Source organism: Pyxicephalus adspersus, chromosome 9, assembly GCF_032062135.1.
Source record: "Pyxicephalus adspersus chromosome 9, UCB_Pads_2.0, whole genome shotgun sequence".
Lineage (NCBI taxonomy): Eukaryota > Metazoa > Chordata > Amphibia > Anura > Pyxicephalidae > Pyxicephalus > Pyxicephalus adspersus.
Window position 1 is genome coordinate 53,876,851 of NC_092866.1, and position 15,115 is coordinate 53,891,965.

Genomic DNA, 15,115 nt, shown 5'->3' on the forward strand with positions numbered 1-15,115 from the left:
ACTGCCCCTCAATATACCACCCCCATATACTATACCTGATATACTGCCCCTCAATATACCACCCCCATATACTATACCTGATATACTGCCCCTCATTATACCACCCACATTATTATTATTATTAAATAGCGCCATAATAATATATAGCACCAACATATTACGCAGCGCTGTACAATAAATCAGGCTACCTGATATACTGCCAGTGTTCTGTCAGATTCCAACCGGAAAGTAGAGGGGTAATTTTGGGGGTTCTGGGTAGGTTGAGCATCAGGCAGAATAGGGATGGTCAGTGCACAGAAAGTTTAGGGTAGGCACTGGGCAGGGGGGCTTAGTTTAGGTGGAGGAGGGGTAAGTAAAGCTGGGTGCCAGGAAAGAAGGCATTACATTGGGCACCAAGAAAGGAATTAGGGGCTAAGATTAGACAGCACTGAGAGATTTCAGCACTGGGGGCAGCAAAACCTGATAGAACCCCCCCTCAATATACCATACTTTATTTATTGCCCCCCCCCCATAACAACATCTCTATACTATACAATATAGATACCTTATATATCTCTATACTTCACATTCTGCCCCAAAAATACCCCCCATATACTGCACCTGACATTCTGCCCCCACAAATACCACCCCCATATACTGCACTTTGCATTTTACCCCCAATTACCCCCCATATACTGCACCTCACATTCTACACAGAAAATACCCCCCATGCAATGCCTCTCACATACCCTCCCCCCCCCCATATATTTAGGTTCTTTTATTGCCCCTCACAACAGCACCCCCATTAAACCCCCCTTGTTCATGCAAAACTGCTTTTCACCCCCATTATCCCCCCTTGTCCATGCAAAGCATTGGGGTGCTCGTACCTCTGGCTCTGCCCCCGGCTCACACACTGACCCCCATCGGCCCCTCCGGTGGTGACTCCGCTATCTCTCTCGGTGCCCAATCACAACCATAAATCTGCGTTCCAATCCATGCATTCAGCTATCACTTCACATGCCTGACTCCAGACCAGGCTGACTGATGTGACACGCATGCGCAGCTAGCTTACATTGTTACCCGGGACGTATGCCTGTCAATCACGTTAAATAGGCGTGGCCTTCCCAGGAGATCTCTCCTCTTAAAGGAGACATTACAATAAGAAACTCGCACAATATTTACTGATTAATCCTAAACAGGGGTCGTCCAGGGTGTCCTATCTGCTGACTGAAACCATAGCAGCCCAGTTAGACAAATATTTTTTATATAAAGAGCAAATGTACCACTTTTTTATTGTTTTGATTGGTTGCCATGGGTTACGGCACTATTTATTGATGAATATTAAGGTTTAAATTACCTCAGAGTCACCTCAAATAACCTCCTGTCCTGTAGTATGATTGGCGTCCCTGTATGAGGCGTATATGCCATGGAATAAGGTTACAAGGCTGCAAAACAAAGATGGCGGTCATTGCTATCCTCATCTTCAGAACCGCCAGTTGCCATGGTGATCCTCTGAGTGACAGGGAGCAGCTATGCTGCAGGTGAAGCCAGAGCTGGCCTAGAAATCCCTGCATTTGCATTCCCATTCTGTAAACTGAAGCCTGAGGATGGGCATTACAGCTGACATTTTCAGAAGCAGATCAGCAATGGCTACAAAGACTTTAGATATTCATTGCCTGTGAACCTAAATGTGAACAATCCATCTAAAAATGCTAAATGCCTGGCTGTCATGCTGATCCCCAGCTTCAGCATTTTCTGAGACAGTATGTGACGTCACTGGCTGCATACTTATCCGACACACAATGGAGGACCGCTAGGAAACATTTCAGAGATCACAGACTTTGTTTTAATAGAATGTTTTAATTTTATTTAATTCACTTAAAAAAGTGTCCAGGGGACGAGGGGTTAATGTGCAATCTCCGCCCACTGATGGGCGTGACCAGAGACTGCTTAGGATCTGAGACCAGGAAGAGCTGAAGCAGGGGGAGCAGGATGGCAGCTCGCTACTGGCACAAGCTGGAGGAGCTGAGCCGCAGGTACAAGGAATTTGTCATCCAAAACCCCACCGGGGCCACCCAGCTGGAAGGGGCAGTGCGCATGCTGTCCTACCTGATTGCAGGTATGTATGGATGGGGGGGGGGGCAGACCCAGGGCAGACTCGGGGCAGACTCGGGGCACCTTGCACTGTGACACCGAGTGAACCTTACCCCTTTCATAGTACAGCCGCCTTTCAGTGTCACAAAGGAAGAAAGAAAAATGTCGCTGTAAATTCTTTTCATCCCACCAGTGGCGAGCATAGCCAACTGTGCAGAACTGACTTGGGGGTCTCTATGAGAAGCTGAATTGGGGGCCCATATGCGGCATAACACTTTACAGCTCCCTATATCCGCCTTCATCCAACATAACAGCCAGGAATATCGTCAGACACCATTGGCTAGCGCAGTTCACAGATTCACCAATTTCGAGGGATTCTCCTGTAGTTAAAGGATCTTTCTGCACACCCAAAAATATTGAAGTGACAAGGGGTCAGAATCAGATGAATCTGTATAGATGGTAACAAGGATCTTCCCATATTTCACCCAATTCTCTTCCATGAGAGGGGGACACAATGTATTACAAAGTATTCAGGTAAAGACACGCCCCCATGTAGAATAAAACTGAAAAATGATTGGTTAAGCCTGCACCCCTTTTTTTCTAGAACATTTTACTGGCTTTTAAACATACCAAATTCAGAAGTCGGAAGAAACGTTCATACATCAGATCCACACATGGGACAGGGAGGAGAAGAGGGATTTGTATCTGTAGAAGGAATGTAATATTCAGATGAGGGTCCTCTGGGAGATATCCGTATACTAGTGAAAGCATTTTGTTATATCTATATGATAAATATCTGCCACAGATCTGTAAGTTGTGTCCTTAGGTGTTTTCAGAAATATTCTGCGAACTGCAGATCACGCAAAGGGTAGGAGCTTCCTGTTCTGGGGTGACAACTCTTCTTTATACATACGGCATAGTAAGTGAGTGTTGTCACCTTATACCAGGAAATGTTTTACCGGCAGGATTACCATTTGAGAATTAAAGTAATAAAGCCTAAAGGTAAAAAGAAATGTGGCCAGTGCAGAGATTGTGATTGAATGATTTTGGATATGCTGTAGGCCAGATGGGTGTCCGATTTGTTGATATCAGCCAATCAAATGCGGCTTTTAGTTTGCCATAATCTCCCGTGTGTCACCCTGCTACCTCCAATCTAACTCTCACCTTTCTCTCTTACAAGGAAAATTCACTGATTCCCACGAGCTGTCTGAACTGGGTAAGTGAAAGTTTTATTTTGTCATATGACTGCATGAGGGGTATAAATCTCAATGGGTATTAAAAAATGTTTCAGGAACACTTCAGTTCTGAATAGGACATTCACCCATAGACAGCCACCATATTGCAATTTAATGGGTACTGGTCTTTACACAGCTGGAATCTTCCCTGTGCCAAGCAGGCCATTCATCTAAATACCAGATTTAAGATAGGAGATTTTCCATCACTTCCTGTCCTGGTCACACAGCAGGAAGTTGGGGAAACTCTCATAAATATCTGATCTGGTTTTGATTCAGATATAACAATAGAAATGACCAAGAGAAATCTTTGCTGAATCTTTCTTCATGGTCTTTCTTCATGTGACTGCAAATATTAAATCTCAAACACGGATCCCTATCCTGATGTGCTTGCTTCCTGTTTTATATAATGGAAGCTGATACTGGTGCTGCAATATTTGTGTCTTTCCCACCTGCCCAAAGTTTTGCTTTAACCCTATTGTCTGATTCTTCTGGTGTTCTCATATTGTGTTGTTTTTCTGTGTCAGTTTATTCAGCTTCCAATCTTCTGGCCTTACTGAATGATGGAATCCTAAGGAAAGAGCTGCTGAAACCTCCCCCCACTGTGAGTACTGTGTACCCCCTCCTTTTATACTACTCATTGGGTCTGATTTATTAAAGCTTCCCAAGGCTGGAGAGGATACACTTCCAACAATAAAGCTGGGTGATCCAGAAAACCTGGATTGGATTTCCTAAAAGTCATTTGCTATTTGTTAGCAAATGTTTTTTAGTCCTGGACCAGATCCATTCCAGGTTTGCTGGATCATCCAGATTCACTGCTGAACGTGTATTCTCTCCAGCCTTGGAAAGCTTTATTCAGTCAGGCCCATAGATGGAAAATACCCTTCAGGTCTTCAAGGATCCCCTGACCTCACCAAGGGGCCACCAATAATCAGTACATACACTGCTTGATCATAAAAAGTCGCACTGCTATTTTGTTGGAACACCCTTAACTTTGATGTTGTCATTCATTACCATAAGCTTCACAGCAATTAAGGTCACAGCAATTATTTGTATTATAGTATTATTCTATTCCAGCACAACCCAAAGATTCCTCATGGGGTTCAGGTTTGGACTGTGTGGTGGCCAATCTATGGGTGAAAATGATGTCTCCCTGAACCAATCTTTCACAATCTTAGCCCAATTAATTCTGGCATTGTCATCTGTGTTTTCAGGGAAGAAAAAAATCAATTCATGGTAAAACCTGGTCATTCAGTATACTCAATTTTTGGGCACAATAAATTGTTGAACCAAGACCTGAGCAACTGAAGCAACCCCAGATCAGGACACTGCCCTTGTGGGCACCCCAGATCATGATACGGCCCCCACGGGCAACCCAGATCCTGACACGGCACCCCAGATCAAGACACTGCCCTTGTGGGCACCCCAGATCATGATACGGCCCCCACGGGCAACCCAGATCCTGACACGGCACCCCAGATCATGACACTGCCCTTGTGGGCACCCCAGATCATGATACGGCCCCCAATGGCAACCCAGATCCTGACACAGCACCCCAGATCATGACACTGCCCCAGCGGTCACCCCAGATCATGACACACTAACCCAGGGGGCACCCCAGATCATGACACTGCCCCCACAGGGTTAGGGACTTTTTTTTTTTCTTTTGGTCTGTCAATGTATAGCACTACATAAGATAAGAGAGTGTGGACATAATATAGGAGATGTTTAGGGAGTCCATGTGATACAGGTGTGATTGGACACCAATGCCATTGCAGCCTGCTTCCACTTCTGACATCTGAGATCTGAGGGCCATACAACACATAGTTAAGGGCCACCAGATGGGCAGTAGGTCTTTGGTTCACAGCAGACCTGCTCAGTGCTTCCATTTCATATTTCTTTACTGTCAAAGTGGTCCAATCCACCTTTTTGCCAGAGCTGAATTAGCAAACAGTGATGACATGTAACTTACTATGCAATATGGATCATAAGAGTGGCCGAAGAGATTTTAACTCTTGCATGTTAACAGTTCACATTTGTCTTTTTAGTTCATCCTCCAGCTGTGTTTTTATTTTTCTGTATAAATTGTCTGATGTGTGTGTGTGTGTGTGTGTGTGTGTGTGTGTATGTGTGTATGGAATGATAAATTAGATTGTCAGCTCTGATGGAAGTAGTTCTTCTACGTATGCTATTTAGATGTCCCTCAATCTTTCATCATGTTTCTCTTCTTCTGTCCTCCATTTACAGGATGGCCCTCGGCAGCGCATTCTCACCTGGCTCGGAATCTTGGAAAGTCTCGAAGTCTTCCTTGAAATTGGATCGGCAAGGGTGTGGGGCGATCGGATGAAATGGGCTGCAATTCTACTCATCCAGCTGCTCAAGTAAGGACCAGATTGGGCATATTAGATCTGTCTGATATTTATACATCACTGATCCTCAACCTTGAGCCATGAGCAATTTGGACCTTTCAGGTCAACTACCATTATTATTATTAAACAGGATTTATATAGCGCCAACATAATACGCAGCGCTGTACATTAAATAGGGGTTGCAAATGACAGACAGATACAGACAGTGATACAGGAGGAGGAGAGGACCCTGCCCAGAAGAGCTTGAAACCAATCATCTTTTTGGCTATCTGCAAGGGTAACATTATTCCCAATTACCAGTAATATCAAATCGCATTCTTCCCACTGACTACCGTACTAATGTACTGTGAGCTGTGGTTATAGTTATTATAGTAGGGGTTCCCTAGAATTTGAAATGTATTCCAAATAAGGGTTTCTAACTTCTCTTTCCTATGCTAACTTCTCTTTCTCCTCCATCAGGGCCTGTCTACGTATAGTGCTTCTCTTCTGGTACAAGTCTGGCATACAGAACTGTCCTCCTGTTACCCCTGTGGATAGGGAAGGAGTCCTGAATCACACAGGTGGGGTCACTATCAGTAATGTATTTCCATCCTCCAAATCCATATATACACTGAAAATAAAATTAAAGAAGCTGTGTACTGGGATGGCTATGGGAGTTTAAATGGCTGAACATCTGCTGTGTATGACTGTGAATACCTCTCCAAGTAAGGTCACACTCATGCCATGCCTCAGATCCCATCCCAAAAATTCACATCTAAAGAAACACCCTCAACAGGATGCAACAAACTTCCTCCCATTTATTAGATTTTGGCCAGCAGTTTTATATCAAAACACATTACTACTCACACCTTACACCCACATACTTTTATATAAGGGTGATAATTTATTTTTAACACCTTCATTCTCTATACTACTAGGTCCATTACACTTTTAAACTCCCTTTAATAATTATTCACACCTCAGGTACTCAGTTTTTCATTACACCTTAAAAATGTTAAGAATAATTTAGTTTACCAATCACGATAATATTTGTATATATCACATTGTAATTTTATATTTAAAATGTGAAAATATCAGCAGCAGAAACTAAATATGAAATGCAACATTTGTAATATGTCTCAGCTCGACATCTATTGGCAGCTCGGTGTAACTGCATCATATTCACATTCTCTTACCTACTGGTAATGTGGCTGAACCTTTGCACAAAAATAGTGTATATTGGAGCTTACCAGTACAGGTAGTCCCCGAGTTAAGGACATTTGACATACAGATGACTCCTAGATAAGAACGGGGCTTCCCTGCTTGGTCCTGTGCAGGACAGAGGCTTTATAGTGGAGGGGATGGTTTGCATGACTTGCAGAAGAAATCTTTTGCTAAGCACAGCTGAAGTTGTGGGTGATCTTAAAGGATGAGCTGTTCTGCAAGTTCTTGTTCCAAAATGTAATGTCTTGGCTCCATAAAGTTTTTTTTTTTTTTGCTTTGTTTGTGATTAACTCACAGTGAGGATTTATTACAGTAACTGACACCACGCTGCCTAATAGCATGTTAAGACAAACATCTGTCCTAATTGCATTTATCAAAATATTTTACCTGTTCCGACTTACATACAAATTTGACTTAAGAACAAACCTACAGTCTCTTTCTCCTAGGCGGTTTTCCTGATTTGAACTCAAACCCCTACCCAGCTCTATAACATAAAAAAGGTGTTCTGTGGATACAGAGTAGAAGTGGTAAAGCTTAAAAAATATGTTTTGAGATTTTAGTTTTGTGCACAGGATTTTTTTTTTTAAATCTCTGGATTTCTGACAATGCCAACAGGTATTTTTCTGCACTTGCAGAAAATAGTCTTGGTCTGTAAAAATAAATCTAATGCAGCCTTTAGGAATAGGAAAGCTGTAATATATTACATTTTGGTTCTTGGATTTAGACATACTGTACTTTAACTGCATTATTGCAATGCAAAATATAAACACATATACAGAGACTATAGAAACAAAAGTAATTTGGATGATTTATAAAGATTTCATATTTTGGCATGGTTTAGATGGACCATCATATGTTTTAGGATTTGATGTTTACCAGGCTGACATGATGATCTCCTGAATGATTGACCTGTAACAAATATGCAGATGCGCTGATCTGCTTTTGCTGACTATATGAATGTTCCAGGGTTCAGTGACTTTGAAAATCTTTACAACCATAGCACTCATAACTCAGAGTTATTTACTGCCATTCATGATTGTGAACTGCTGCATAACTGCATTCTGAGATCCTGCAGAACATATCTACTCATAATAATATATAAATTAAGTTCTACTGTATATTTTTCAGGAAATGAAGACAATGGCAAAAAGGACACTTGCTTTGTAGGGACACGATCCAGACGCTGTGTGCGGTCCCTGGATAATAGTAAGTTTATAGAGTGTGCTAACCTAATACATTGGGATACTGTCACCATTTGTTGTTTAAGTACCAATCCTTCTACAGAAACTATTTGACATTTACTTATACTGAGCCCAAACAACAAGTGATCCAGTCCATATTGATCACAGTATATCTGTCAGTGGTAAGTAACATTCAAATGGACTTGCTGTTGTAAAGTTGAAGATGTTTCATGATTTTTGAAGCCGCTTGGAGAACTGTAAAATGTCTTCTGCATTACAAGAACAAATCCAGATGAAGGTGAAAGTTAGACAATACAATACAATACAATTACAATGACCTGGATAAAGAAGAACCTTCACATCATTCATCATCATTAGGTTACGTACACGTGTCAGATAATTCTCATCCGATAATTGCCTGAGAGCTGATATCGGAGGAGTATCTGGCGTGTGTATGGCGCTCATCCTCTGTCGTTCTGTTGTCCATCCTGGCCAATCCACAGAAGGTGAGCAAGGAACGATCCTAATGAAAGTGAAGGGGAGAGAGCACAGCGGGGTGCCGCTCCGTCATTCTCCCTTCTTTTTCTATATAGAGCAGAACAGTGCGCTTGTTCATGCATGTTCAATGCATTTCAATAGGGATACAGGGGGCTTAATCTGGGTTAATAACCTCTGCAAGGGGATAATCCTATCTGGTATTACCCGAGGTAAGACATGCATATGATGGGGATACGCAAGCAGGTTTGTCCCGCATTTTTTTCAGCAAGGCAACAAACACAGTTCAGTGCAATAAGGCTTTATACCACTTATCTATACTGCAAAATACTATATAGAAGACTTCAGCTCATCTGAGCCACTCTCTAAATCCAGGTCAAACTAACAGGATGCCTCCATATGTGTTCTGTCAGCAGTCAGCCTTTTCAAATACTTTATTTAGAAAGTATGGTGTGGTGAGCGTTTGCCATATTTTTTTTTTCTCAAGCCCTACAACAATGACAGGTCCAGGATCTCATCATCTATGTTGCATCCTCCAAAGCCACTATCCTTGCTTCTGAGTGCTTTGCAATCCTCTTTGGCCATTGGGCAGCCTCTTATGTGCAGGTTCAGGAGCTATTGTTTTCATCATTTACGTCTCGGTGTGCAGGGAATAAAGCTGGGCTCTGCACTTGCTGTGTGTGCCATGCATTGTAAGCAAAACAAAAATAAAAAGCCACAAGGAGCCAAGAAATGTTTTTTTGGCAAAGGAGACTTTGCATGTGTCTTCTGCCAAAAACTTCTACTTCCTGACAACTTTTTGCTTTTCAAGTTTAGTTCCACTTCAACAAACACCTATAAATATTTGGCACTCATCTGATCTTTGTGTCCAGTTTTCAGTTACATATACCTGAAGCAATTTTCTTTCTTTATTTTCAGCTCCCTCTGGCCGCAGTCGCTTTTGGCGAAGTCCTCAGGTTCCGGATGGACAACAGAGAAATGGACGAGAAGAGAGGAATGCATCATCCTTTGAGCTGGGAACTCTGGGAACTATAGCGGAAACAATTCACATACTGCGTCCAATCACTCACTGTATCCTTTTATTTTACAATATTCCAGCACATCTAATCTGAGAACCTTCATAAATGGAGAACTATCTGATAAATAGAAAATAATAACGTGGGTAATGTTCTACTGAACCTTTATATTTCTGGATTCCCAGTTGGAGATCAGCTTAAAACAAAAACAAAATATTTCTGTTAATGGTGTCATCAATATACAAAGGCTGTACCGAAAGTTCCTCAGAAGTGGCCATGAGTTGTTCAAGTTGATAGAGTAACATTTATACAAAGATAGCACTCAGCATGGTCTCCATCACAAATCATTCATTTGTGCCATCAATGAACACAATACCTGAACCCTGGAAGAAATTCAGGTGTGCAATGAAATCACCAGGTCGTACCCAATTAATTTTGTTGTCAGTGGTCACAGTTGATAGTCTCCCACTGCATGGTTTGTTTTCAAAAGTTTTTTTAAAACTTTTTCTTTATCCATCAGTGCGCATTGCTCTTGATAATATTATAATCTCTCTAAACATTCTGAAGCCTTCTGTGGATCTCAGACATCCTGCTCCTCTCCTTCACCAATAACTCAATCACCGCACGTTGCTTGGACTCTATTTTTCAGCTGCAATAAAGAAAACAATTCTAAAATCTGCAAAAAGGAAGAGTTGCTTTACCAGCATGTGCATTTTGAACAACCTATGTTCTTTAATATAAAAAAAAAAAGTTAGGCTCACTTTTGCATTACTTTCGGTACAGCCCTCTTATATACAGACAACAGCTACCCATGTTCTTGTTTGGGGCCAATAGTGTTCCAGCCCCAGTAAATCCTAATAAGTGTTGAACCTTAACCCCTTACTTACAGTGGCAGGCTTAGGTGCATGGGGTCAGAAGTCCTGGAAGCCATGGCTCCTGGCAGCTGCCTTGGATGTTGGCAGGTTAGTTTTACTACAGTTCAATTTTTATATATATTCATGGAGCAGAGACCGGACTACATAGGGCAGCATTCCTTAAACAGAGTGTCATACATGTGACTTGTATTAAATGTTGGGTATATTGTTATATTATAAGTTTAAATTTTAAAAATGATAGGTCTTCTCTATCAAAGATGGTTCTTACAGCCAGGCAACGTTTTCTTTTTAACACAGGGACTGTATTAGCTTCTTGTATGTATTAGGTTCTGCACAATGCTGTGTCGGGGTGCAATACCTCCCATGTTCCCATAAATTAAGAATTATAAAGTAAACCATTGTCCTTTCTTAATGGATAGATTTCCCTTCAGTTCATGTGCTGGAGACTCAACAGGAAGTAGGAAATCTCTCCTTAAGCTGCGTACACACGTGCAATAATGACCGTTTGTCCGATAATCGTTAACAAAAAAAGTGTACAACGGTGCCAATGAACGAGGATTGTCGCTGGAAACGAACGACCGTACCGGCAGATATGATTGGGCCACAATTGTTTACAATCTATTTTGTGTACGGTCATTCAGTGATTGTGGATGGTTCTGCAGTACACTTTCTCCTTTACATGTCACTTCCTGTATCGTTCAAACAATCGTATCTAGCGTGTGTACATTATTGGTGGATTATATTTGAACGATTGTATTGTTACATCATGTACAGATGTAATTGTGCACAATACGATCGTTCAAAATAATCGTGCATAATCTTTAGTCGTTCGTTTTCTTACGACAATTATTGCACTGTGTACCTAGCTTAAGTAAGAAAAAAAATTTAGACAGTTGTCACCAGAACTGGTGTCCCCATTGGAAAATTTCCTCTTGTATAAGTTGGGATTTCCCAGCACATTCTATTCTGGTGACAAAGGACTACAGGACAAACCTGCTGATCCTTCCCAGTGATACAGACAGCAATAAAAAAAATGTCTGGTGATCTAACATTTCTTTATCCAAATCTGAACAAAGTTTTAGTCCTCTCCTCCTCCTGTGTCACTGTCTGTATCAGTCTGTCATTTGAAACCCCTATTTAATGTACAGCGCTGCGTAATATGTTGGCGCTATATAAATACTGTTTAATAATAATACCATTTATTATTAAAGTGTATATTTTTGCCTTCATTCATATATTGGAGATTCATTGCTGTCTCTTATTTCTCATTTTACAGCCTGTCTATATTACGTGACATCCCCAATCTGAGCCGCAGGGAACAAGCGGAGCTGAGACGCAGGACCCTCCTCCTCCTGTTTTACTTGCTGCGGTCACCGTTTTACAATCATTACACAGAGTGAGTCACCCTCATAGTTGTACAGTTATCAATTTCCATACATAAATGTGCAAAGTCAAGGTAATCTCCTTTTATAGTGAAGCAGCAGTTTTTTTCCTGATGTATGCAATGTAAGTACCTAAAGTGAACTTGATAGCTTTGCTATAAAATGTACAGCGGACCTCTTTAGATTGGTGGAGAAAGAAGCAGCACGTAGAACCAATCTGTTCTGTGACATTGCTGGTAGGAGCTGTTGAGCTGATCAGTCCAGGCTGGAACAAAATAAATCTTTGTAACTAGAGTTGAGCTTAAATAATTTTTGACTGGAATTTAGTCATTGATATGCACTGTTCTGCATACTTTTTTTTTGTATGGATGGTGGGAAATACTTTTTATGGGTATGTCACAAGAGGAAGCCTGGATGTATGTGCTTCTACAATTCATTGCCACTAGAGGTCAGTGTTCCATGTATAATAATAGAGAGATAGTAGATACCAATTACTAATATTTCATTAAAGCTATAAATATAATTAAATCCAATGTTGGTAATATCTTTTAAAATTCGAGCTTTCATTAAAATTATAACTGGTGATCTTGCCATGACGGTCCTTGTGCAGTCGCTATCTTCTATAGGTTGACTCCTGTGCTCCTGCATTGCCACCCATGTCCCCTGCAGCTGCATGGACACACAATGTGCTTACATGGTCCACTGTTGTCACTAAAAGGAAATCAATCTGCACCAATGATAAGGAGACACCGCTGTAGGCTGGAGCAGAGCAGTGCTGATATATTTTTATTTTATTATATTATTAATCTTTTCAAAAGTGTCCTTTGTATATGAAACACAGTTTTTGCAAAGTATCATTATTCTTGTTAAGGTTCGGAAATGTTCTGACATAGCTTTGATTTTTCATCAGAATTCGGTTGCTCCTCCTCCTGCGCCTTCTGGGTGATTATGTCCCTGGACTCGGGTTGGTTGCACGTAAGTAGCACTTCATTTTTTAATCAATATTTCCATTATTTCAGCCCTTTAACCCTTTGTTTCCTCCCAGGTCCCCTCATGGATTACCTACCTGTCTGGCAGAAGATTTACTTCTATAACTGGGGCTGAGGGCGCTCTGTCCTGGTATGTTATCGGCAGCTGGGCTGTGCTAGAAGATTTCCCACAAACAGAACAGAAAATGGATCATCCCAAGTACCACATTACTTGTCACCTGGCTCAGTGCTGATTACATGGAACATAATGGCCGAATGGTTGTAACTGAACTGTGACACTTTTTCTTTTATTTCACTGCAAAACTGTGACACCGTCACATGACCAGAATCTTACTTCTTTTCTATCATATGGGGCACAATTGGCACTGGATCATGTGACTCTAGAATGGCATGGAGTGACAACAGGTGCTGACCAAACTAAGAGTTAGTATTTTTAGGCAATTGACTTTTGCTTCTGATATGCTTTTAGAGGCATGCTTGAAGAATCTTAAATACAGCATTTTAATTTTCACCTGGAACTCACAGAACAATTTTTATTTGCAAATATTGTTCCTTAAAGTGGTAATGTAGTTTGACACAAATTAAAAGCAAGCCATTGTTTGACAGTGTCTGAATCGGGGGTGGACATAGGGAGGTGCAAAATGGGCCCTGAACCCTGCTCAGTCAACAGGGGCCCACTGTTGGCTACATCCGCTACTGTTCTGAGTACACTGTATTTGACTTGTTGATTCTAAGCCTGGTGTAATCTCACCCTCAGCCCTGATTCACACAAGTAGATTTGCTGGCAATTTTGCATTTGACTGGTCAGTCCAATTGATTATCCAATCCGTAATCCTTTGGTCGGAGTCCCCAAAATACTGCACACTTTTTACAGTATTCTGCTCTCCCATTTTCAGAAGCTGTTCAGCAATGGCCACTTCCTTATTTTACCTATTAGAATTTTCTTTTCAGCTATTGACCCAGAACAAACATGTGGGATGTGTAGTCAGAGCTCCTGGTCTTGTTCCAGGTAAGTAGTGAAGCCAATGGATCAGAATGACAGCCAGGCAAAGTGTTCAGAATAGGTGGTCAGCAATAGGCAGCTCCATGTTTCTCCTGGTTTCCTTTCATTCATCCTCCATCAATACAGTGATCCAGAGCACCAGATTTTAAATGTCCTTCTAGTGCAGGTTAGAATAAAAGGCAAGGATCTGATTGGATGATGTGGTCACCACCCAATCTTCTTCTTTCATGCAAAGGGCAATCTTTGTTCTCATTGGTTACCCTGTATACTGACTAATCATGACTTCATGCAATTGTTACCAAAAGGATACGTCTCTGTCATTGTTTCAAAAACCTAATACAATTTTTTTTTTTCTCTACTGTGAATTTATTATTGTGTGCATTTATTATTTTTAATATTGACTTGAACTTTGATATTTATGTGCCCTTAGCATAAAATCCTAAAAGAATATGCCCTGCAATAGAAGCAGAAGTATACATGCCTCTAGTGACTTGTGTCCTATACCTCCCCTCTATCCAAGCACTGCAGCCTCTATCAGTCTTCCCGTAATGAATATTTCTGGGAGTTTGGGATGCCTGGGTTCCCGACTAATCCTATGACCCCCTAACCCTTTTGTTAGTAGAGGTCTAAGCAAGGACGTAGTGGTTGGACGGTAAAACCAAAGCATGATGAAGGCACACAGCAATCCAACTCTCCTGGAAATGTTGAATACTATAGAGTCTGATAAGGCATTGCAGTGCTAGAACGGGGTGGTGAATGCTCACACAGAAGTCATGGGACTCCAGATTGGCCTTTAAAACTTATTTTACTGCAGAATAGTGCTGTGTGGATTTGTTACAGGGTCTCTTTAACAGGTCCCAGAGCAGAAAAGATCATCCATGTACTAAATGTTTAAGCAATGCAGCTCATCCCAAGTCATTCACATCAATGTAGATTGGGGTGTTAAATGCAGAAGAGACACAAAGCTGCTATTGCTGAATTCTCTATATAAAAATGCTAATTGCTTGGCTGCCATGTTGACCTTTTTGCTTCAATACCGTAAGATAAACAAGGGTGATAAACCATTATGGCAAATTTAATCTAGGTCTTTGACTCATTGACTTTGGATGCCAGGGTGTCAGCAGGTAATTAGTATTTATTTTTAAAAGTTTGGCAGTGGCAGACTGTGATTTTCCCTGACTTGTTTACTGTAAGTATCTATTACTGAGATATGAGTGCTATGTTTTTATTGGGTCATTGAGACCCCTTTCAGCAATTTTTTGGTATTTGGCTGCTTTATTAAAAACCCATCCAGTTC

At 41.2% G+C, this 15,115-nt stretch overlaps 2 protein-coding genes across 4 annotated transcripts in view; one reads left to right on the forward strand and one right to left on the reverse strand.

Moving 5' to 3' along the window:
- The window catches only part of LARGE2 (LARGE xylosyl- and glucuronyltransferase 2), a 54,182-nt gene extending 53,176 nt beyond the window's left edge, over nucleotides 1-1,006 (reverse strand). For 2 of the 3 annotated variants that reach the window (XM_072422046.1, XM_072422045.1), the window contains exon 1: nucleotides 867-977. The gene's annotated coding sequence lies outside the window, so the exon portion shown is untranslated. Of the gene's footprint in view, nucleotides 1-866 lie in introns of all 3 variants that reach the window. The other variant, XM_072422047.1, reaches the window with a different exon arrangement.
- A 923-nt stretch (nucleotides 1,007-1,929) lies between these two features.
- PEX16 (peroxisomal biogenesis factor 16) lies at nucleotides 1,930-15,115 on the forward strand. Its single transcript, XM_072422064.1, has 11 exons — nucleotides 1,930-2,098; nucleotides 3,254-3,289; nucleotides 3,833-3,909; nucleotides 5,553-5,686; nucleotides 6,134-6,234; nucleotides 8,006-8,083; nucleotides 9,472-9,624; nucleotides 10,459-10,531; nucleotides 11,721-11,840; nucleotides 12,737-12,801; nucleotides 12,872-15,115. The coding sequence occupies exons 1-11, from the start codon at nucleotides 1,972-1,974 to the stop codon at nucleotides 12,928-12,930; spliced, it is 1,023 nt and encodes a 340-aa protein (XP_072278165.1). The 5' UTR covers nucleotides 1,930-1,971; the 3' UTR covers nucleotides 12,931-15,115.

Excerpts from the sequence above, each read along its gene's own strand:
- PEX16 (XM_072422064.1), top strand. The coding sequence starts at position 1,972 with ATGGCAGCTCGCTACTGGCACAAGCTGGAGGAGCTGAGCCGCAGGTAC. Across the intron at positions 5,687-6,133 it reads CTACTCATCCAGCTGCTCAA|GGCCTGTCTACGTATAGTGC; the intron begins GTAAGGACCAGA and ends CTCCTCCATCAG. Across the intron at positions 12,802-12,871 it reads TGGACTCGGGTTGGTTGCAC|GTCCCCTCATGGATTACCTA; the intron begins GTAAGTAGCACT and ends GTTTCCTCCCAG.